This window comes from Nannospalax galili, unplaced genomic scaffold (genome assembly GCF_000622305.1).
Source record: "Nannospalax galili isolate Female #2095 unplaced genomic scaffold, S.galili_v1.0 scaffold57, whole genome shotgun sequence".
Taxonomy (NCBI): Eukaryota; Metazoa; Chordata; class Mammalia; order Rodentia; family Spalacidae; genus Nannospalax; species Nannospalax galili.
The window spans coordinates 1,671,455-1,697,446 of NW_008340555.1; the positions used below are offsets into that span (position 1 = coordinate 1,671,455).

The window sequence follows — 25,992 nt, forward strand, 5'->3', positions numbered from 1 at the left end:
TTCCCTTCCTTTGCGGTTATGAATATGTTTTCCTGGTTTTAAGTGAGAGCCTGTCTCCTCTCTTTTGATGACTTTCTGATTCCGGAACTAGACTGAGAGGTTTCACTTTTTTGTATTGGTGGCTCTGAAGTATGTTGATGGCTCCTTCTTATTCAGAACTCAATAAATAAAAACAGTTCATCTTTGAGTCCTAAGTATGTTACTTATAAATGGAGGTGAAGGCACTTGTCACTTCACCTCGGTAGGTATTTCGCATCTTGTTAAATGACTGTAAAGTGAAACCCTTCCCATGAATGTTTAATGAACTTAAGGGAATGCCAGACAGAGAACATTCATTTGTCAAGAGCTACAATTTGTAAAGAATTCCAAGTACAGTTAAGTGGGCTTCAGGATAAAACAAAGGCAGATCTGCCTCCTATCATAAGCAAGTTGGAATTTGTTGCCCAAAGATGTAGTAGACTTGGATACCCTGTCATCGTATTTGGAATGGAAATAGATGTCAGCGGTGGGAGGCTGCTGCTGGAACTAGATGTCCAGAGGTCCTGATGGAGACATTTGCAACCTGAGCACGGGCTCGGGCAATCTTCAGGTCCCTTGGCATTTAGGAAAGGTTAATTTTCTGTCATGGTGATACTAGTGTATGGTAAGATGCTTGTCAGATGCCTTAGTTTGTACCCACTGCATTCCAGTAGCATCCTTCTTCCAAGTCTTAAAAGCCAATGTTTCAAGACTGCCAAATATGGAAATCGCCCCCTGTGGAAAACCTACTGCCTAATACAGATTTAAGTATCCTTTTGAGATGCTTATTAACTCTAAATCGCTCATAGATGTGACTTTCTCAAGATCCCAGGCCATTCACTCTTCTATATGTTAGATTTTGGATATTGCAGTCTTACATAATAGTCCATGCCTAACTCCTTGCAATCTCTCTCCCTGTGAGGGTCTTGTCATAAGGAGATAACAGGCTACCTGCTGTGACTCTGTACATTTGTAAATCTGACAGCTCTCACAACCATTCAAATCTTTTCCCCTTCCCTCTGGTTACAGTAGTTGAGTACTGAGGGAGAGGGAGAGGAAGGGCCAGGTAGGTAGAAAAGGAAGTGAGAGCCCATCCCCTGAGGTGACTGCTTCTTGTTCCCAGGGGAGGTTGTGGTGGAATATATTCAAGACAAGTCCATTCAAGAGTAGATACCCACGCAGGACGAATATGGGGGAAAGAAAGGATACAATGACTCTAAAAGACCTCTGACCCAGTGCCTACTGTGAGGATTCCCAGATCTGGGGCCTCTTCAGGCCTCAGGAGCTATTTCTTTATTTCAGTAAAGCTGTTAACTATCTCTAACTTACTTTCCCCAGTCTTGATCTTCCATCTTTCTCAGGAAGTCAATTCTTTGTCCATCTGCAGAACAAACTTATTAACCCCCTAGACAGCTACTGCCAGCACTCCATTACCGAATACATTGCTTATAAACTAAGAGAACCAAAATAGGAGAGAGATAAGGGAGGAGACCCCAGGGAGCAGAGGAGACCCCAGATTATGTCAATTGTGTTCCAATTATTTTCACTAGTACCTAAACTAGCCTAATTCTGGGTTCTTGTCCAAAGTTGACTCTTTTGGTACCCTGGTGGAAATTTCACATTTCCTGCCCTTTCTCTACCCAATCAGGTTTCTGCTTTCATATGAATGAACAAACTAACACCATGCATCTTGCCCTGTCTAAACCAAAGGGAAAGAAGAGCCCAGTGGTGTCCCACCTTTTAGAATATAAAAGCCCTCACTCTTCAGGAGTTGGACTGTGCTGCAGCACTGCACCCCTGCCCATACAAGGAGTATTTTTGCTGTGTGGGATGTTGCGTGTACTTTAGTAAACCTTGACTGTGCTGTGACTGCAAACTTCTCATCTTGTAATTCTTTACCTGCAAAGAAAAGGACCTGAGACCAGACCTCAGGCTACTTCATAAGCTTGTTGCTTTGAGGTATGGGACTTCCTTCTCTACTTAAAACTTTTAAAAACAGACAAGTTTTCCTCTCTTTGACTGGCAGAACTGAAGGCTCTCTTCAGAGCTCTGCCATGATGTATGCAGAGATGATAAGTTTATAAGAACCCTAATAAATATATTACTTTAAGGAGACCCCACTCACCTCTCTGTCTCCTCTTCCTTTACATCTTTTCACAATTTATCTAATGCTGTATAAATTAAGTATTAATTGTTAGAAGGAAAGGAGGCAACAACAGGTATCATTCAGGACGATACTAAGTGTGTTCTCAGCATGTTATTTCATAGTATTATTTCATCTATCATATGTGTGTTAGATCACAGCCTGCCCCTTTAAGACTCTGGTCACTCTAAGAAGTCAGATTCCGCAGCCTGAAGAAACCAGGCTTTGGCCCCCACAGGTCTCCCTGGCAGAGAGTTAAGAAGATGTTCTGTGCTGGCTTTGCAGCTCCTTATGTGTGGTCCTAACTAGTACCTGGTGTGGATTTATGGCTTTTTTCTTTCTCTCCTCTATTCTCCTCATCAAGATAGCTGCTGAGATTTATAGTTTGCCTACTCTGGGCATTTTTCTTTAAATGCTAATAAAATTGTCCTACAACTTCTGTTTGAGTCCATTAATGGGACTAAGAACCCCAAAAAGGATTCCATGTTCCCCTGTATTGTTCTGAAGTTCCTTTCTTTAATAAAGTTCATTTCTGAAGGGCAATTGTGTGTTAATTCCTTTGCCAAACGATCCACTGCCACATCACTCTTATATTTAATGATTTGGTATCACGACATTGGTATTTCCCCATAGTTCTTGTCAGAATTATATGCATTCAATGCATCCCAAAATTCTCAACCACCTATCTTAGTCTCTTAAGGTTACCCATGCTTCCTGATCTTCAAACAGATTCTCCGAACATTTACCTTTATACATTTTACCTGGATTGAAGGAAAGCAAATGTTCTTAAATTTTTTCATTCCTTTTGAAAAAAACAAAAACAAAAACAATGTATATTCTCCATCACTGTTTTCTCTCAACTTACAGCACAGAAAATTGCAGTTAAGTTGGTATTTGCTTCCTGAAATCAAATTGTGAGCAAAGGCTATCAGTGTCTAACTCACAAAGAGGAAACCTGACAAGAAACATGTGGACAGACCTTACATTTCAGTATCAAATAAAGAGATGCAAGTTTCAAAGGATGCCCTGTGCTACTATTCAATTTAGCGAAGGAAATGTGATAGAGACAAAACAAGCTGGCAATGACCCACTCTGCCTTCTAGTGCTGAACCTGTCATGTGCCTTTGGGAAGTATTTTGTTCACTCCAATCTAGCCTAGTTAAAGAGGCATGCTCCTTTAACTCCTTGAGCACTGGCCAGCAATGTGCAAAGTGCAATCGTTTGCTGTATCTGTCTCTTCATGAACCCTACTCTCCTTACATTTTCCTTGAATGCTTTTATTTATTTATTATTTATTTTTCATTTATTTGTGTATTATTTATTTATTTATTTTTGCCCCTTTATCTCCCGGTCTCTCCATTTCTGTCTAGTCATTTACACTGTTGATCTCCTGGAACTGTACACTTTACCTTATCACACCATGTGAGGCACAGAAATCCATGTATCCAGAAGGATGCCCAAATGCAGTACTTCCAAATGCATTTCTTTGCCATGAAGATGATTTTGTGTTAAAGCCACCAAGAACAGGTGAATACAGGGTAATCTCTACAAACAGGACAGATTTTCATTTTGGAAAGGACATTTCTGTTTGTACAAGCATCTCCCTCTCCTGTACCAGGAAAGAAAACTTTTAGCACCTGTCGCCTATGAGAGGCACTTAAATATGCATAACAAACTAACATTTATGTCATATTTTTCCTGATCATATTCCCATAAACTTCTTCCCTACCTAGACACTCCAAACCCCCTTTCCTTTGTCATAAAATGGCATATAAGCCTCAATTCTAAACATCTTTTTGACTTATCTATTTCAGTGTACTCCGTGTGTTAGACGCATAATGTATTTGTAAATAAAACTCTGCCTCACTCTTGTGAATCTGCCTCCTATTATGGAGCCTATCAGAGAAGCTAAAGCGAACAGTTTTCCTCTCATGTCCTCTTCTGCTAAAACAACGATAGGAATACAAAAGATGCCATCCCCAGACTGTCCCTTGATCCCAAAGGAAATGATCCTTCCAGGTCCTTATTGCCCTGTGCCAACACAGAAAATGTTAGGGTGAGGTAGGCTTCCGAGGACAGGGAGAATAGAGGTGAAAGAGAAACGGAGAAAGATGACAGGGTGGTGGGTTGAAGGAGTGGGACACTAGAAATCACATGTGCTCACAGTCTCTCAAATGCTGGAAGCCCTGTAACTCCTCTCTCCTTCCTTATAATCCCAACCACGATAATTCCAATCAGGGGACGAGAGGGAAGAGACTAGTTAATCATAGAAAAGAAACCGAGTGCCGACTAGGAGGGAGATGGACGAAAACATTGTGACAAAGCCGCTGTGGACAATTATGCAGCTACCCCAGCAGAGTTCGAGGTAACCATACAGGAGCTGACAATGTTAAATGGAGAAGAAGGGAGTAAGACTGTACGCGGGGGAGAACATGTACGATCTGACTGAAGCACATCTCTGCCCAATGCACAGCGAGTGGCAGACTCGTTTTGACCTGACCGCTTCCAACTAGGCCCAGTCTTTGTTCTGTGAAGACTACCCTGTCACCAGAATGTTTCTGTCCACCTACTTCACATCACATTAAAAGGCGTGAACAAGCATGAGCTCAGTTTCCAATAGCTCAATGCTGCCCTCCCATAATGACCCTTGTCCCCTTAAAGTGCCTGCCTAGAAACAAAATCAGAAATCCCAAAAGACCTTAAACTTTGCTCTCTCTAGTACCCCATGACAGGTCCTTGCCATCCCTTCCTAAAGCATTTGCTGAGAAGGATTCATAATCATCAATATGTTTGTTTCCCTTGTGACTCAGGAGTATTTTTCATGAGGATCTAGAGGCCATTCTTTGAAATGTAATCATCAGGAACGGTAGAGGCCATTTCCCCTTCCTGTGAAAGATAGAATTCTACACTCAATAACTGGCAGCTGGCAGACACAGCTGCCTAGTGGCATTTACACTGGCGAACCCTGTGCACCTTCAACTTCCCATCTCTGATTAAACCTTGCTTGCCCTGTTTCTATTCAGTCCTCCCTTTAAAAGGCCCAGTCACAAGTCAACTTGTTGAAGTTAAAATACAGTTCATGCCCGAACGTTATATTACTGATTATATTCTGTCTCCACTGCTTCCATGGGTGTCCAGCTTTGTCTCTCACAGGCCAGTTGCTAAGGAATTAAAGCCTCATCATGGTGGTTGTCGAAGGTGCTGGGATTATACTCATTAGAGATCATTAGTGGAAGCAATCTCTCTGTTTCTGAAGAGAACAATCCCTGCACATTGCAATGAATAAAAGTTTAGGGAAACTTTGCCATGAAGCAATTCAGATTTATGAATTTCACATTAAACCATCTAAATACATCTGTTCCACACATCATAATGGCAACTTGTGGGGTAATGATTTCTTAGAATCACAAATGATGTGCAAATTCTCAGCGATTTAAGCATTTGGAAGGGCATGAATGTGTCCTGGGTGATTGCCTATTATACTCAAATATGCGGTTTGTACCACGGCATTTGTTCTTTCATTTCATGCCTCTGAATCTGGAAACGCATTCTCAGGTGGGGGCAAGGAATTGCTACCCTAGGAGGCATATCTCAGCATGCATTAGATAGCATCCCTTTGTCTCTAATTTACTGTTTTGCAGTGTATCTCAGAAATGATTACAACTACCTCACAATGAATGCAGCAGGGAGAGTTTACATTTCTTTTCTAGCTATGGCCCACATGAAGCCTAAGTCCTGTTAGAAATCACTCTGGGGCCATGTCTCTCATCTCGCTTCTCCTTTTACCCTAACTAGGAATGGCTTGAAAATAGCATGCATTCTTGGTTTCCATGATTTTATCCTCTTTTTGTGTTCTAGTATCTCATGAGCTGGCTGCCTGATGATGCTTCCATGCCCTTTGCAGCACAGTTGGAACCTGACTCCACTGTCAGTCAGCTCCAGAAATGTGACAGTGTATCCCTGGCCAAAGCAAAGACCCAAAGGGGTTTAGGTCATAAACAATTAAACTCTAATCACTATCAGAGATTAATATATACACATAGGCACGCACACGTGTGCACACACACATACAGAGAGAGAGAGAGAGAGAGAGAGAGAGAGAGAGAGGAAGAGAGAGCACTACAAGACAATTTAAACAATTACTGAGAGAGAGAGAGAGAGGGAGAGCGCTACAAGACATTTTGAGCAATTATCTCTATAGTCCTAGACAAATCTAGGACTCTGCTCACATGCTACTCTTCCCTATGACTAACACTCTGAACTGGGCAGCATGGGGACTATGCAGACATGCAGCTTACATTTTGCAGCTGGACGTGGCTCTTCACCAAGCTCTCCGACTTGGCCATTGCGCTGGTTGCTTTGAGGCTGTAGTTTTTCCCATTCTGTGCCTCTTTCAGCTGTTCTTGGATTTGTTTAGCTTGTTTCCTGCAGGTTTGAATACATGCATGAGTATTTTCATATATTTATTATGTTCTTAATTGTTATAGAGAATTTTATTTATTGTTATTTTATGTGTATGTTTATTTTATGTGTATGTTTTGCCTGCTTGTATGGAGCTCACCCATGCTGTACAATGTCAGTGGAGGTCTGAATAGGGTGTTGAATACCCTGGAATTAACTGGAGTTACAGATGATTGTTAGCTCCATGTGGGAACTGGGAACCAAACTCAGGTCCTCTGCAAAAGCAGCCAGTGTTCTTAACCACTGAGCCATTGCTCTAGCCCCATGTTCTTAACTTTGGAAATTTGTTTATTCCGAATATCTATGTTTGTCATGTGTTAGAGCTAGATAAATTCAGGTGACAAAGGGAACTCTTCCTCCATTTCAATCACATGAAGAAATAATTGCAATTAGAAACAATGTGGTATTACTTGTTTACATAGCTGGGTCAACAACCAATAGTGCCAATGCCACATGTATACTTGAGACCCCTAATACTAAGTACTCACATTTAAAGAGTTAGGAATGCCATAGAGAAGTAACTAAAGCTAAAACTTAAAGCTAGGGCTTGACTAACATATTTGCAAAGATATGCTGATATTTATATAGTTCAAATAGGTATGCCTTTTGTGTATATTAATATGTATATTTCTTTTGCATCTGTTTAGAGAGCTAATCTGTTACCAACAGCCCAAAGAACAAAAATCCTTAACCATTTTTATGGTGCTGAAGATCAAACTAGAACCCGGAATTTGTAAGAGTTATCTTCCATGTATAACGGGGCAGCTAAATACAGGAGGACAGGCAAATCGTTCCTCTCTTTTCCTTTTCATTATCCAGCATGCTCGGTTTTGTGGGAAGATGTTGCAGAGGAATTAGAACATTGCCCCAAATATAAAGGAGAAGATTTTGCTAATTGTATCTTTCACGACACCGGCATTTTCTAAGGATTGAGAGGCTAGGAGCACCATTTCCCGCTTTGAATTTAAATCATGAGTGTGAAGCTGCTGATATTTTGATTCTTCTTTTATATTTCCAATTATTTGGGGAACTTTAATCTCCAACACTCTAAATTGCTTTAATCTTGTTGTAATATTCTATTTCTTAACAACAAATCTGTAAACTGTTGATAAAAAAAATAAGTCTATCATATGAACATTTCAAAAGCATACTGCAGCCATAACCAGGGATTCATTCTAAAAGCAAACAGGAAGTCTGGAGGTGCTAGTCAATAAATCATCATGAAGCTGGAAAAGGATGCTTGGCACAGAGCAAACACTCAGTTATACCCCTGGAATTAAAGTAGATGAAGCACTGTCTTTTCAGTAATCCTATAGTTCAGAGTCTGGAAAATACAAGTTTTTAAAGAAATGTTCTTCACAAAACATCTGAATGTATTTCCTGTGTTCTTTCCCTTTTATTTAAGTAAGTGGCTCTGGGGCTAGAGAGATGGCTCAGTGGTTAAGAGAACTGACTGTTCTTGCAGAGGACCTGGGTTCAAAATCTAGCACCCACATGGTGGCTAACAACCATCTATAACTCCAGTTCCAGGGGATCTCATGACATCTTCTGTCCATAAAACTCTCCTGCTCCAGCTGGCCTGGAACTCTATGGTAGACCACCAGCTGAACTCTGTATGGTAGACCAGGTTGGCCTTGAACTCACAGAGAACCACCTGCCTCTGCCTCCTGAGTGCTGGGATTAAAGTTTGAGCTACCACACCTGGCTCCTACTATTCCTCTTAAAAGTTGAATTTAGCCTCACCGAATGTAGCTTCTGGGGAGGCTGGACAGTGCTCAGCTAAAGTCCTTTCCCTTCTCAGGGACTCCAAGAGGGGTGCATTCTTGACCTTTTCCTGCTGGCAGAGAACCAGGCTCAGAGGCTAAAATGACCCACCTAGGACCCACTGCCCCTGTATACTGCTGCACCTCCTAAAAGACCCCTCCTCAACACCTTAGGGGTATCCTCCTGGGGAAGAAAAGGCTGTTTAAGAGGCATTTAAGGGGGAGTTGGAGAGATGACTTAGCTGGTTAAGAGAACTGACTGTTCTTGCAGAGGACCTGGGTTCAATTCCAAGCACCCACATGGCGACTACGAACCATCCTTAACTCCAGTTCCAAGGGAATCCAATGCCTTCTTCTGACCTCTGCAGCATTTCACAACGTGGTGCACTCACATACGTGCAGGCAATCATACGCATAAAATAAAAATAATAAATAAAATATTAAAAAATAATAAAAATAAATAAATAAGTGGCTCTTCCTTTATCTCTTCTCAAGACCTGACTTGGTAATATTTCAAAATCAGTGGTCTTTCATTTGGAACCTGCCTTCAGCTCTTTGCCGTCCCTCAGTTCCTGCTCTTCTCTCTTAAGTATAAGGTGTTTTGCTTTGTTTTCTTCCTTCTTCCTTTAGCAAATGAAAATGGGAAATGCTTAAACTTGACTGCTTTTCTGTTAGCATTCCTTTGAAAACAGTTGCTTTGGGGAAGGAAAGGTCTCTATACTGCATTCCAGAATGCTACAGGCCTGACAAAATCAGGACCAAAACTTGACAGACTAGTGCATTTGAAGTTTCTCTGGCCCAAAGCATTGGAAAGGGGATGTGTATAATGGAACAGTAGATACTATATACCTGTTGGTACTGGTTATTTGGAGGGTCACAGGTTGAGTTCCTGAGGAAGTTGGCCTTGAGAAGGACACAGCATTTGGGATTTTACTGGGGGGATTTTGGTAGAGCACTTATCAAAGGGATGGGAAGGGAAGAAAGCAGGGCTGTGCAGAAGGAAAAGCTGGAATGGGGTACAGTGAGAGCCTGAGCAAGTCCATGAAGCGCTCTGAAGCTGACTTGGTCTTGTACCCAATGTGGGGCAATGGTGTAATCGTCAAAGCCTCACACCGATCTGCCATCGAAGGTGAGTTATGATAGTGCAGGTTGATTGATAGCTCTTTTTAGGATTGTATTTTGGCAACTTGGGGACTGACCCCTCCACTGCTGGGACCAGAGTGATGGTTCAGTGGTTAAGAGCACTGACTGCTCTGCTACAAGATTGAGTCTTCTCAGCACCCACAAGGCAGATAACAACCATCCTTATCTCCAGTTCCAGGGTAGCCTATGTGCCCTTTTCTGACTTCTGCAGGCTTGCATGCAGTGGTCACTTATATACATGCAGGCAAAACACTTGTACACATAAAAAAGGCAAAAAATAAATTTTAAAAATCCTGTTGCTGACCTGAATCACAACAGCACACCAGAGCATTCCTATAAGCCCCAAATCTCTTACTCAGAAGCTGCTAGCTTACGACAGAAGCAGATTGCTGAAACGTGTACATTTTACTGTTAATACAAGTTCAGGAGCCACATCCGTGAAGAAAACTGACTCTTCCTCCCACAGCAGCCATCGATGGCCACTAACTCTTCTGTTAGATCAGGCTGAAGGACGGCATCCCAATGGGTGGTCTTTCATTGACTTGCTCCTCTGAGGAATCTTGACACTGAACAATGCCTGTATTCCACAGCTTTACCTCACTGAGCCCCAGGAGCACATGTTGATTTCAGATCCCCCTTGTTGCTCAGGAAGAGAGACTGACAGTCCTTAAGATAGATGTCCTTTACTTATCCAGCTGATCTATATATTTTGTGATTAATATAATTAATATTTTGCCAAATGTGGTACAACTGCAAATTATACTCTAAGAATAAGTGATTACTTACTATGGTAAGTTACTTACTGGTAAACACAATTCCTTTCTTACACATTACTAGGCTACTGCAAGAAGACACTTCTAATGCCCTGCTCAGTATTGCTACCTTTTCTGGGTTATGGTGCTGCTCTTGACTTGGGAGCATCTGGCCTCTAAGTTCCAGAGTGCTAACAGTAGCAAGCCATGGTGAGTGATTTATTCTTTTAAATACTATGTATGCCCTTCACAGAATTATCTCATTTCATCCTTAGTTCAGATCTGTAAGCTACACATTATTTTTATTTGGATTCTACTTAAAAGGAAACCAAGACTAAAAAATGCAGTGAAATATTCTCAGTAATACAGTAAGTCAATGGCAGCTTGGCAATCCAAATGCATCTGTGGCTGGTTGAGATAAAATCACAGCCACAATCCCAAATTGGTTATGAAAACAGCCCTGGCTCAGTGTGGTCAGCTTCACTGAATGAATCACCAATTAAGTATCGTTATCCATGGATAGTTCATTGGCATGCGAAATTTAAGGCATATTCAAGTTGTGTACTCCAGCAGAAGGATGATTTGAACCAATATGGTAGAGTGGTTTATAGCAGAAATCTAGATTAGAACTGAGAGTCACCACCCTGGAGCTGCAATTGTCTACCTTGTTGCTTATACACGTTAGTATTTTAAAACAAATTCTCATATTATCTAGTAGAGCTGGGATCTAAAAATGTCCTCTAAAGGTCTGTGTGTTTCATTTAGTTTCCTGTTTGGCACTCAGAGATATTGGTAGAAACTACAAGAAGTAGGACCTTTCTGGAAGGTTTGCTAGTCATCGTGGACATGTCCTTGAAGGGGACAGTGGGACCCTGCTTCTTCCTCTTTTTCTTTTCTTAATATTTTATTATTTTAATTTTATGTGTATGAGTGTATTGCCTGCTTGTATGGAAGTGCATCTATGTTGTACAATGCCTGTGGAAGTCAGAAGAGGGGGTTAGATCCCCTGGATCTGGAGTTACAGACAGTTGTTAGTTGCCATATGGGCACTGGGATTTAAACCTGGGTCTTCTGGAAGAACATTCAGCGTTCTTAACCACTCAGCCATCTCTCCAGCCTCTCCTCCTCTTTTTCTACACATGTTCACATAAGGCAAAAGGCCTTCCTGTGCGTCACAGTCTGCCATGATGTGTTGCCTCAATATGTCACAAAAGAAATGGGGCTAATCAGTCTTGGATTGAAATATACAAAATTGAGCCAAAATAAGTCTGCATTAATTATTTCAGGCACTTTGTTCTAGTACCGGAAGCTGACTAACACATAATTTGAAAAATGCAGTAGAAAGCACATTATAAAAGTTGAGATTTAATGACTAAAATCCCAGTATGCCTGGCACCAATATTCCATGTTTGGGAAGCAGACCTGTCACAGACCAGACCTGGGAGATTTGACAGATAATGGAATGTGGTATCCTGGATGAGGGTCTGAGTAAGAAAAGGGACACTATGTCAAAAACTAAAGAAATCTAAATGTATGGACATTAGTGACACAGAACAATTATTGTACATTAATGTAATGAGACTACCACACTATACAGGACACTAATAATAGGGGAAACCAAGTCTACAGTAGAGGGAAAGTCTCTGTGCTGTTATTACAGTAGTTCTGAAAATCTAAAGCATTCTGAAAATGTTAAAATAGTTGTTATAATTCTACAGTCATGCCTCAGTTCTTTTATTTAAAGCCATAATTGTAGTTCTCTTTAAAAACTGGCATGGATAACTTACAGGCATTATGAACTATATCTGGAAATTGATCAATTTTTAGAAGATAAAATGGTTAGAAAAATTAAAGTCTTAAGAAAGGGAATTTCACATTGGCTTTGATTTCAGACAAACTGCAGGGATGAAATTGGAGCTGATGATTTAAGGCTCAAGGATCCAACAGGCTAATGTTTTCATCTGCATTCCCATAAATAATTCCATTCAAATTCATTTACCAAAATAGAGCTATGAACACATTGCATATATATATGTAATATGTATGCTTAGTTCTAATTTACGAATCACCAATAAGTAGCTTCATCTACAGATAGTTCCTTGGCAAGTGAAGTTGAAAGAATATTCAAGTTGTGCATTCCGAATGGTGAACCAATGCACATTATTTGGTGTTCTTTTATATATATGGCTAAACTTTTATGAGCACAAGGTAAAATTGGAAAAGAACAGTGTTTCTCTCTATTACTTTTTCTTTAGAAAATGCAAGACAACACTTGGCAGCATTTAGGTTCACAGCAGTGTCCCTTTTCCCATTAGGAAGATCCTTTAAGTGGCAGTCACTGAGTCTTTAATGCAGGTAAGCATTAAACTCTGTAAATGATCACTATGTGCACCTGAGATGCCCCCACCTCCATGCATACACTGTAGCCTATGAAAAGTCCTGAGTCATTTGCAGATAGCTGCTCCAATTTACAAAGGATCCCCTGCTTTGAGCTGAAATGCTGAACGCAAAAGAAAAGTGCTTTCTTTGAGAAGTAACCTTTTAACGCCAGAGAAATGGTCTTACTTGCTTTTGAAGTAGAATGCTGCACAGAACATGCCCACGATGACAATTCCAAAGATGATACATGAGACTGACAGCACCTGCCTTTGATAAACTTCTTCACTCTCTGTGGATTTGAAAAACAGAATTAGAATGGATGCTAGCAGGGCACAGAGGCAGCAATCTCCATCTTTGTACTTCTGAGCTGGTACGAGTCTTTCAAAGCCAACATTTTTGTTCCTGTCATGAATAGGAGAAAAACATGAGGACGATATACATCAGTGTTTCTTCACAAAGTTCTACAGGATGACTGGTTGCTACTTTAATTATTTTTTGGGGGGGTATATGTATAGCCACATCCGGAAAAGGATGTCCTTTTCAGACACATAATAATTGTAATATCAGGTTATAAAATAATTCTCTGACCTTAGGACATGCTAGGAGAAAATGTTTTGGAAATCGTGGTGGCTATCAAAATAATGAGTTAGAAAGATGTATGTTTACCTGCAGCTCCTGCGCTAGTGATAACTACAAGTTTAGATCCCGTGATGATAGTATTTCTCTGTTTTCTGACTCTGATTCAGTCCTTAGACATTTGTCAATTACTCATCTTCCTACTGCTCTGCTTAGCATCATTCATAAAAGAGAATTTCAGTACTCCCATAAGCATCTCATTCACCCAGTCTGTAGCCTCTCAGTGTCCATAGTCTGGCACAGTAGCCTCACCTCCACACCAGTGTGGTACCTGTCTCCTCTTACTACAAAATAGGCAACTCAAAAGCAAACGCTTCATTTTTCTGCCATGACAATTCATACTCCCAACTCCTTTTGAAGAATATGATTACTGAAATAGTTTTTCCATCTTATCCAGAGCTTTGGATCCACAGGCACTATCACACACGTTTTCTTTGTAAATTATCATCCTTTTGTTTTCATTTCTCTCTTTAAACAGACTGAAGACTGTAAGGCATGGTCATAGTTACTAACTTACTTGGAAAAGCTCTCCTCTATTGATTCTGGGTATTTTCCCCTTTGCCCAATGGTAACAGAGTCACATATAAATCCAAGTAACTGCCTTCACCCTGCAACCTTGAGCATCTCTGAGCATGGAAGAAGATTCTAAAACTGAGCAAATATGCATCAATGAAATCTAACAATCATAGTTCTTAGATGAACATCAAGAAACCAACAATGTCAGCAGTTCACCCTCCAAATTCCTAATGACCATCCGTCTACTACAACACTGCTTGCTTTTCAGCTTCCTAATGATCATCCATGCATTTCAACACTACTCAAACAGCTGGCCCTTCCTCACTTCACTTATGCTCAGACCTTCCCAAGTGCTAAGGTTAAAAAAGATGCCAGTGTAGATGAGATAGTCTGACTTTCCATCAACAAATGCTCAAAATTAGCTGCATTTCTCTCTCTGTCTTCCTCCTTTCATCCCTCCCTCTCTCCTCCTTTCTCACTAATTTCCTCAAACTTTAGGGTGGTTAGAAGTCCACTTGAAGGGTACTAGGGGACTGGCTTCCTTTACTTGATCCCAGAGAATTACTGAGCAGCACTAGAAAGAGCAGACCACTTGCTTTCTGGAAAATTCTCAGGGGACTGTGCTGCTTTTGGATGTAGGAAATGCTTCAAGAAGTCCAGAGTAGGAAAATTTCTCAACATGTGGATCTCCTATATAGAAAGCAACCAGGGGAGATTTGTGCTTTTTTGTAAATGACAGCTACTGTATTCATCTTGGACCTTATAATAACCAAAGTTGAGTTAAATACATTTTCAGGTGTTTCTCATACATAGTCTTGTTAGATAATCATTCCGTTAGAGCAAGTCTCCATTTTTATCAAAAGCTAATTCCTTTGTTTCCATTCTCATCTCACTGGAGTGTTCCATGACTGACCAACTTAAGGGGATGAGATTTATCCAAATTATTGTACAAGAACAGCATTATCTTGATAAAAAAGAAACAGACAAAACCATGAAAATCAATTATAGGAAAGCAGCTCTTGTTATTATAAATGTAAAAATTTTTAACAAAAATCCAAGGAAACATATATAGTGACATATACAAAGTTCAGTTCATCATGAATAAGTGGAGTCGTCTTGGGGAATGTCAGTGGATATACTACAATGTAGTTTAAATACTGCTTTGATTTACTACATTAATATTTTAAGATAAAATCTGATGACTACATTATGAAAGAGTTTAACAAAGCCTAAGAAACAGTCCTAATGGTGTTCCCTTTTGGAAAAATTGATGCAAAATTTTCTTCTCAGACAATGTGATCATCTGTGCAGGAAAGCTTGTGGAATCCACAAAGGAGCTAGGATAGCCAGTAAGTGAACTTAGCATGTTTGCAGGATACAAGGATGTATGATAGAGGAAGAAACATTAAGTGGTGTATATTTATACTACCCAAAGTCTGGATTTGAAAAGAAATGTATCACAATAGTATAGAACATTGAAAATATATATAGTCAAAATTGACAAAACACACACAAGTCTTGACTCTTGAAAGTTTGTACCAAAACTGAGAGACTTGAAATGGTATGTAAGTAGAAGCATGGACCAGGCATGAGGATTAGAAGACTCACACTAAGATGTGCAATGTTCCCAGGGTGGTTAGATACAATGCTACACTGGTAGCACATCCCTGTATTCCCAGCACTCTAAAGGATGAGGAAAGAGATTGGTTTTGAGATATTGAGGCCAACCCGGATGCACAGCAAGATTATGTCTCAAAAAAAAAAAAAAAAAAAAAAAAAAAACCTCTTTAGAGACAGTTTGTTATTCAAGAAATCAAAACATTGATCCTAAATTCTATAGGAAAATACAGATCCAGCATGGCTAAAACATTCTTTCAAGAGAAAAAAGTTATAGGACTTTAAACAGAAGAAAAGCTACAGTATTCACAACAATTTGTTTTTGGTCTTATTCCAGAGGTATAAAAGTATTTTGGAACATAAGGAGAGCCCAGAAGTGTTTGCAAATGCATTTGCTTAAAATTCTACAAAGGTATGAAAATCTTTCAATAATGAAAAAAGTTAATGACATTGTTAGAATAATGGAGTCATGTGCATAAAGTAGATATTGACCATAATTTATAAGAAAACAAATGAGAAAATATTAGTATTGTAGGTTTGGAAAACTTAATATATAAAAGATATACATTCCAAAGTATTTTTAGACTTACTTTATAAATAATATCACTAGTATAGTCTCAGCCACATTATAACTTTTGATTTTCAAAAATACTCTTATGGAAATGAATGAGAAAAGCACAGTCTGGGAAAAAAATATTTGCAAAATATATACCCATAGACATGGGGATATAAAAAGAAACCCCACTCCTATCTGAAGACATATTGGCAACTGATGGCTGCTGGGAGGGAGAAAGTCAATTTTGTTTAAATGTGAAATTCTTGGTAGGTTGACCAGGCTCCAGGGGATAGACCCACACCAAAGGGCATTTGGGAATACAAATTTAATTCTTTAATTCATAATAATAGAGTACATGAATTTGGATGGGGCAGTCCTAAAGAGGGTTTGCAGATGTGGAAGGGGATCTAAGTATAATAAAAATATATCATATGAAATTAGCAAAAATTCTATTAAAAGAAGAGACAAATCTCTAATATTAGAATCTGTCATGGCTAAAGAAGATTAACAACTGAATTTTGAAATAGGCAAAATTTGAATAAATATATCTCCAAGAAATGAAGAGGATAAATAAATATCAATAAGATACTAACATAGACATTATAGAATTTCAAATTAAACTATGATGAGGTAAGTGAACTCATAATTAAGTAGCTAAAATTAAGTAGGGTGTGGTGGGAATGCCTTTAATCCCAGCACTCTAAAGGCACAGGCAGGTGGATTTCTGTGAGCTCAAGGCCAGCCTGGTCTATATAGCCAGTTCTAGGCCAGTTAGGGTTACAGGGAGCTCCTGTCTCAAAAAACAAATAAACAAAAATAAACAAAGAAAACTAGCTAAAATTAAAGACTCACTATCTTAAGTGTTACCATGAATATGGAACCATAAGACCTCTAGAGTTTTCACATACTTTTAGTGGAAATGATATGCGACTTTAAAAAAATTGCTTCACAGAATTAATACTATATCTACATTATGATCTAGTGATTCTATTCCTTGACATTGAACTAACTTAAATGAAAGAATAATTTCAGTGTGCACAAAAAAGTCCATATAAATTCCTTTATTTCTAATAACAACCAACTGAAAATTAGCTAAATGCCCATAAATAGTTTAGTAGACGAACTATGCTATATCCATACAATAGAACATTACTCAGTAATAAAAAAAGAAATTGACTTTTGAAGTAAACAACGAGGAAGAGTTTCAAAATAATTATACAAAGTATAATGTCAAAGACCCTTTCAATCACATAAAATTTTAGGAACTGGAAACTATTAACAGAGACGGAATGGATATCTGTGGTCAGGGTTAGAGAAGGACAAGAGAGAATACAAAGTGGCAGGAGTAACTTTTAAAAGTTATAGGTATTTTCATTATCTTAATTTTAATGACCATTTCATAGATGGATAACTATGCCTCATCATGTCATGTTAAACATTTTAGATTAGGTTCACTTCATCTCAGAGCTGTAAAAATAGTAGTCCCAAGCAAAAAAATCAATATAGGGAATATACTGTGACTATAAAGAATTTTCAGAATATAAAATACTCAGCACTTTAAGTTCCTTTTATACTCCCATAAATCCTATATACAGTAAGAAATATGAAACTAATATAAATTAAGTTATACATATACATTTATATATATGCATATATGGCCATTAGTATGTATATATATATCACTATTAAGCCTATTAATGGATCCCACGTTAGACTAGAAATAATGTCACAGACATTCAATATATTATGCTAGTTTTTGCCAACTTGACACAAACTAGAGTCTCCTGGGCAAAGGGAAACTCTTGAGTAATTACCTCCATTAGACTGATGTGTGGGGAATTTCTTGTTTACTAATTGATATAGGAGGGCCCAGCCCACTGGGGGTGGTACCATCCTTGGGCAGGTGTGCCTGGGCATTATAAAAGAAGTTGAGCAAGCCAGGGGTAAGTAAGCCAGTAAGCAGCGTTCCTTATGGTCTCTGTCTCCATTCCTGCCTTGAGTTCCTACCCTGACTTCCCTCACTGATGAATTGTGTCCTGAGGGCTCTAAGATGAAGTAAACCCTTTCCTCCCCAGGTTGGTTTTGGTCATTGTCTTATCAGAGCCACAAAAGCAAAGTAGAGCAGCGATCTAAGAAGTAGAGCTCCTCCAGTGTTTAATGCGGCAGCCTGTCTTCTACTCCCAAATGCCCGATATTTTACTCCATAGCATCTTGATGCCTGCCGATGGGTTTTCTCTTTCTCTGTGTCTCTGAAATACTCTTCTGTGTTTTAATGAGCATTCTTCTTGACTTCAAATTAAATGCAACTAGCCCAAAAGTCTCACACTATGCTGTAGGCTCCAGTGGTTCGAGAGACCTATTCTCCATTGATTTGTTCACTGTATCAGTACAGTTTCCTTAGCTCTTGATATAGAGCTTCTCACCTAGCTGAGGGGCTGAGGCCTGCTACCTAAATGAATAAACGAATGGATATCTCTGTGTTTACAGGAGTCCTTTCATGTAAGTTACATGTGTTCTATTGATCCTATCCCCAATATGCATTTCGAGTTCAGCATCTCTGCTCTTCACACAACTCTTCTGGACCCTGAACAGTTCTCTTTCCCAAGCTGAGCACCAGTTGTTGACCCTATCCATTTTACCTCTATACCTGGCTCCTCCGACTGGGAGTTATCTCATCTCTTCTGGCCTCCTGCAAGTTTGTATTCTCAAAGTCCTCTTCACAGAACATAGATCCACAAAGAAAATGGTGAAATCACTTGTCTCCAGGCCTCAAAGGCAGCCCTAGCATGGTCTAAACAGGTAGAAACACCCTTAGTCTTCTAATCGTGTCTACACTAGTCACAACATACCCCATGTCTGCACTGGTGCTGCTGGTTTAATCTTTCAGCCTAGGTGTATTTGGTGCTGATGGCAATTCACAGCTTATGGGCATGGAATTCCTTACATCAGAACTTTCTGAGATTCTCTCAAAATACCCATAGAAATCTTGAGAGGCAGGAAAAAGGAGCTGTGTTTTGTGATGTTTCTCGACTAGCAATGCCAACTGCTATACACCATCATTTGTCAGGCAAAAGTGTACCAAATCCATCAGGCAAATGGGTCCCAGGTGGGTCACACCTGGCTCAAAACCAACATGAACCAGAGGCTACCTTGTAGGAACAATTTTATTTCTTTTTCCAACACTATGCACCATAGACTCTCTTTAAATATGATTACATATTTTCAAGTTGTTTTTTTTGTGAAAAGTGCATTGTAAACTAATGTTTCAGAAGTACCCTATCTTTTCTAGTTTTTAGGCTTCATTTACATTTTCATTGTTGGTTCAGGCTGGAAAATTTACATTGGCAAATGTAAAGTAAACCAAAGTGGGGCAGGACTAATACGGGGGTCAAGCAGGCCCTGAGATCATTTTACATTTGGTGCTCATGTTAAATGGATGCAGAATATGTCATGGAGACCTGTTTGACACACCTTGCCATCTTAAAAAATGTCATCCTTTCTACCCCACATAAGAAAAAGCTCATTAAAATTTCCAGCTGATATTGGAAGCAAAATAACAAAAAATCCAAAGCATCTTTATCTCACTGAATTGCAGTGGTCTGACTACATTGGAACACATGTGAATTTCATATGACAGCCGACTCCATCCTGCCACTACTAATAAGAAACCTGAGAATGACAGATGATAATACCCATTAAAACAAAACAAAACAAAATTAAGGTTGTTTCTATTAATGTGAATGATTTCCATGTAACATCTATGTGTTGTGTTCCTTCCTATTTGAAGGTAGTCATGGGAGTCTGGGGAAATGCAAAGAATCATTTCTAAGTTTAAATCAAGAATGAAATTAAGGGGCTGGAGAGATAGCTCAGAATTTCAGAGCAGTGGTTGCTCCTGCAGAGGACCTAGGTTCGATTCCCAGCACCCACACGGCACCTAACAACTGCCTATAGCTCCAGTATCGGGGGATCCAACACCTTCTTCTGACCGCCATGGGCACTGTACGACATGGGTGCACTTATACACATGCAGGCAATATACTCAAACATAAAATAAAAATAATATTCTTTTTAATAAGAGTGAATTTAAAACCACAAAGGCTGCAAGTGATTTTACAAACCCAGGTGCAGCCAAGGTGATGGTGCCTCTGACTCAGAGTGTCACACAAGGACTTGAGTGTAGCAAGAGGCTGGGAAACAGGAAGTTTGGGTCATGGTCACCTTTAATAAATGATCATAACTACATGACTTTAAAACCCGTTTTCTCACTCAACTAAAGGCAGTGCTATTAGCTATATGTACTGTGGGAATTATGTCAAGCATACTTTTATAAGAATATAGTGTACAATAAACCCGTTAATAAAGTCTAGCTATTTTTCAAAAACATTCTACCTGATTAAAAATTGTGATATTTGGCTTAAACAGTGATGGCCAAAATTTTTTATGCAAGAGTAGAGATCAACTGATGCTGGTGAACATTTTAGTTTATTTGATTAATAGTTTCTTTTTTAATATTTTATTTATTTATTTTTATGTGTATGAGTGTATTGCCTGCATGTATGTAAATGCACCCATGTAGTGCAATGCCCACAGAAGTCAGAAGAGCGTGTCAGATCCCCTGGAACTGGAGTTATGGACAGTTGTTAGTTGCCCTGTGAGGGCTGGGAATCAAACCCAGGTCCTCTGCAAAAGCAGCCAGTACTCTTAAGCACTGTGCCATCTCTCTATCTCCTTATTAATAGTTTCTTAAGCTATCATTATAAGTCATTATGAATCAAAGTCCTGTAGTGGACAGTGTGAGATTTAGAGTCAAAGGCATCTGAGTTGAAATTTGAGCCTTGCCAATTTTCAGTATGATTTTGGAAAGGTATTTACCTTTACTTTTTCCTCTTCAAACAGAATCATCAATAATCACATGTTAGTAGCATGTTGCTAAAAATACAGAAGCATCTCAGTGTATACTCTTATAAAGCAGGAAGGAACACAGTCTACATTCTTTTCGGGAAAGAAAAGCCAACATTACCTAAATGTGGAAAGCTGTATCAGGAAGGGTAATAGGAAATGAGCTAGCAGAGGAACTTTGCTGAATTAAAAGCTAGAGAAACAACCAAAAGAGAAGTCAAGGGGAAAATTCCAAGTGTCCTCAGGACATTAGGGATCTGTTAGTTACACAATGGACATACCTTTTCCCTTATGGATCTACCAGTTCATGTGGCCTGAGTCCTATTGAGTCTTTTTACCCTCAGAAGGGGATATTTTCTCTTAATCCTAAAACCCCAGCAACAAAGACTTTGTTAATTTTTCTATAGACCAGAAATATTTGTAAGATATTCATGAATCAGAATTCCTCTAAATGTCCTTCTAAGTACAAAAAATGTACTGACTTTTATCCAATGTCACTTCTATACAGACACCATGTTTGGTGTTAAGGATGAAAGGAAAAGACACAGACATGTTACTCTCATCCTGGGCTTAAAAACTTAGGAGGGCAGTCAGCCTACAAGTAAACAAACATGAAAGTAAATTCAAACTCCTTACACAGAGGAGGTCTATAATGCTGCAAAGGCACACAACAGGAGATGTCCACTCTTTCAGAGGGATTGGGATCAGAGACATGAAATGTAAATTAGGAGCTGGTTTGAGACACAAGGACTAGGATGTTTGTAGTGGTCCAGGAAGAGAAAACAACCCTGACAAAGGCCCAAAAGTAAGAGACAGAGCAGTGTGTGCAAGAATGTGGACTGTAAGCTATGCAGCAGCACCTTACAGAGGCAACGGAGGACACTGTATGCAACGGATATGTTACTATTCTCACAGGAAGTCACTGAAGGACTTCAGAGGAGTACAGTGTGACAATTTCATAGCCTTCCCTCTTACTAGGGGAAGATGAAATGGGCTGAAGCAGATGCAGAGTTCCGATGAGAGACTGCTGCATCAGCGCAGGTAAAGCGGGGATGGACACACCAGTGACCACAACAGTAACAACCAGTATGGAGAAGGAGGCAACAGAGGTAACTGGTAACGGTTAGTAAAACTCAAGGCACAAGATGCCGATGACATCTACTAAGATAGAAAATGTACAGATTTGGATGGAAAAATAGACAGCGTATGACTTACCAAATTTGAAGAACATACAAAATATCAAAGTAGAGATGTTGAGTGAGTATTTAAGTAGTGGTCAATGGGTAAGAACTAGTGGCAAGATGTCAGGTGTAAATACAATTGGGGGATCTGCACCTGCTAAGAACAAGTGTGTTTGGAACATCTCTCAAAATGTCCTATAACTGTGGTGAGTCATCGCCTGTCCTCTTGTTCAGGGAGTACATGGAGACCCCACCAGATGGACTTGAACCAGTATCCAGTTTACAAGAAGAAGGTCAACACAGAGGAAACATTTCTTCCCATGCTTCCAAGTGAAGCCACCATGAACAAGCAGGACATTTGACTTATCTTCACATAGATGGAACTGGTATAAGAAAGGAGCCAGGGACTCCTCCTAAGCCCATGTGACCCCTGAGGAACAGAACCTCAAACGACCTTGAGTATAAATATAAATTGATTTATTTGGGCCAACTGTATGTTCTTAAACACCCAAAAGGAAAGTGTAACCAAAGTGATCAGTATATTTCTTTAAGAGTTCAAGGGATTACAATTCTCAGACATTAGGCTTAAGTCCATATAAAAAGTTATTTAGACAATTATCTCTCATTGATGATTTCTTTTTTCTGAATTGGAAAGTGCTGCTCAGATGTAAGACTTCACCTTCACCTGTAGCTAAAGGAGACAACCAGCTATTGTTCTAAAATGATGGCCAAATTTGTTTTCTCTCCCTATCTGGAAGCCTTTGAGAGGGAACTGACACTGATTCTAACCACTCCAAAAGCTATCAAAATACCTGAAAGCAAATCCTGAATCCATCACTATCGAGTCCAGCATTGGCAGACAAAAGAAAAATGAGGAGGAAACCAGTAGAGGGATGCTTTTGGAAGCTCTCATCAAGAAATTCCAGTGAACTCTCATATGAACATTTCTGACATTTTTCTATTCTCTGTTTGGAACTTGTAATGCTAACTACTCTTGCCTTTACTTCTCCTTCACATCTCCTATTTACCAGTCAAGGGTTTTCTTGTCCCCCTACAGATAAGAGTTATGCAATTTGGGAGTCTTTTAGATAGACCCCCTGAAGGGATACTCCAATTGCCTCACTCTGCCTCCCTGTTCAGAATGGAAGAAGCCAGAGCAGTCTGCATCCCCAGTCCCTATCCACAAGCTGGGTCACCTCTTCAGAGGATGATGTGATAAGAATGAGGTAGGAATTGTCTAGGCAGTTAAAGTAAAAAGACCCCAAAGAGAAGTAGCCAGTTTCTTGGCTAAAAGTTAAAATGTCCTTGGGCCTCTTAGCAACATACTCCATTCCAAAGGCCAAAAATGTCAAAAGTATTTGGGAGCTCTTATCTAATCCTTAAAAGATTTTAGGGCTACCTCTTCTGGGGGGGGATGTTATAGTAGCGAAAACCCCATTAAAATAAAAAAGAAGACAGAGTACATGAAGTTATCTGAAAAAAAAAAGTGATGGGAGATATGGGAGGAGTTGGAGGGGAGGGAGTAGGCATGAATTTGATCAAAACACCTTATATGCTTATATACATGTATGAGATTCTTGATAAATTATTTTTCAAAAAAGAATAAGTGTGTTCTGTTAGAGAGTCCCCATTCGTCAAACAAAGCAAAACGAAACAAACAAGAAAACCCAGAGAAATGAGAGATGGATCTTTGACACAGAGTTTTGGAAAGACTCCAGATTCACAGAACGGAACAATAAAGTTTTGTAATGAGATAGACAAGGAACAGTCAACAAGGCAGGAAAACAGGAAAGACAGTTCAACAGAATAATATCATAGAAAAAATAATAATGTCTTTGTTGAATAACAGATCTTTAAGTGCTTTTGGGGGGCCAAATAAATAAGACCTTGATTGAAGGGCACAGAAGTCACTTAGGAGCCTGCATGAGCTCTCAGCGGAATCACAAAGGGTCATTTATAACTCATGGTTATTATACTTTCAATCTTGGTAACTGAATTATTAGGAATTTTGAATTTCCTGTCTAGAAGCTTTGAGAGGATGTAATGCAAGTGCTCCTGTCAGGGTCCTGGTTTCTGTCTCTCATACATTCTTTTACACACAGCTTTTGCAAAGAAATAACACAGGCTTTGAGAAGAAATACATACTCTCTCCAGAGATACAAGAGCTGGTGTGGTAATATCTACATCACTAGGCAGACAGTGTTGAGATTCTGATGAGAATTCTTTGAAAAGATGCAAGTCTAGAATTTTAGAAGTCCTAAAAAAAATCTATTAAGCTGTAGTACATAGAAAAGAGATGATGACAAAAGAAGTCACAGTTGTGGCTCTTTTATCCCATTTTCTTCTAGAGGTTTCCATATTGAAGACATAAGTTGGGTGCCTGTCATGGGCCCATGGTCTTGTGTACTGGAGATAAGGGAACTATTCTCAAGGGAATCTCTAGACTACCTCCAGGTATGGACCTTGGATTTCATGCCTCTTGAGAGCATTTCCTCTTTACCACCAATTCCAATTATGCTAATAGGCAACAAGCTTGGGCATAGCATACAATGTACTATCCTAAATGGAGCAAGAGATTTTTATACACACACATCTGTAAGTTATAAGCAAGCAGGAGCAACAACTTTCCAAGCTGGAAAACTGTACTCTCAACATTTGCAAATCAGACCCTATGTGGTACCATTAGGTTACAATAGAAAAGCTTGATTTCTCTGATAGTTACTCTGAAATTCAAACTAACAGTATCACCAAGGCTCCTTCTTTCCAAATATTCATTATCTGATGTTCTGTAGTTAAAGAGTGTATATAGAGAAGCAAAACTCATTACACAATAATACTTACTAATGAAGCCATACTTCGAGAGGAGTCTGTAGAAGCATTTGTCACTAATCCTAATACATGCTTCAGTCGTCAAGTCAGCTTTATAACCTATGTGGGTTAGGCTGTCCTTGAACGGTAAGACTCTGACATTTTGTCCTCATTTTAAAAGAATTAAGTTGAAGTGGATTTATTACAGCATTAATGACTCTTAGATAAATGAGGCCTCCTGAATTTTGTTCTTAAACATAAACAAATGCCAGGGTAAGATTAAAATATTAGGAGCTTAGAGGAAGCTGCAAATACACCTTAATCAGTAAAGGAAATGAAAAGAATATTCAGAATACTTGAAAGCTGGGATTTGCATTTTTAACGTGATGGCTGAAAATGGATAGTTAAATGGTTTGTTAAATGTGTTAAGGAATTATTTCCAGATAAAAGAGATTGAAGGCAAATGAAAGGGGCACTCACTGAGTTCACAGGCATCCTAGCAGTGAGCACCCAGAATGCAGACAATAATGTCAACAAGTCAGAGCCAGCTCCCTGAGCTTGTGGCAAGGAACACTGAGAATGCTACTTGGGGACCTCCATGTAACTAGCTAAGTGCAGGGGAGCTGGGAGCTACTGAAATGCTTCAGGCCCAACCTTATTATTTCTATCTGGAAGTTTCTCCCTTTTCTATTCATCAAATTCATTCTGTTGGTCTTGGTGGATGGCTGTTTAAAATAGCCTTTTAAAACTATTTTAAAACAGTAAATTATTTATGTATGTTTCAATAAAATATCAATGTCCATACTTATTTTTTATTTTATTCCCAGGCAAACACTCATGCAAAATCTGTTACGGATTGAATTGTTTCTCCCAAAACGCTGGGGCACTAACCCCAGGACCTGTGACTAGCACCTTATTTCAATAATGTGTATTATGATATCAATATTGATAGTGTTCTCTCAAATTATGTTGAGATCTAATTTCTAAAAGGAGCATATTAAAAGCAGAGTCCTTAAGTAAGTGATGGACTCATGAGGGCTCTATTCTCCTGAAGGGATCAGGGTCCTTTAAAAGACTCTTGAAGGAGCAACCTTGCCACTTCAGCCACATAAAGACA

At 39.3% G+C, this 25,992-nt stretch overlaps 1 protein-coding gene across 1 annotated transcript in view; it reads right to left on the reverse strand.

Annotated features, from left to right (window-relative positions):
* Nrg3 (neuregulin 3) overlaps window positions 1–25,992 on the reverse strand; it is a 667,715-nt gene that overhangs the window by 30,933 nt on the left and 610,790 nt on the right. The window contains exons 4-5 of the mRNA XM_008835598.1: window positions 12,846–12,948; window positions 6,460–6,586 (exon numbers count right to left, since the gene is read on the reverse strand). Coding sequence (XP_008833820.1) covers window positions 6,460–6,586; window positions 12,846–12,948 — 230 coding nt within the window. The remainder of the gene's footprint in view (window positions 1–6,459; window positions 6,587–12,845; window positions 12,949–25,992) is intronic.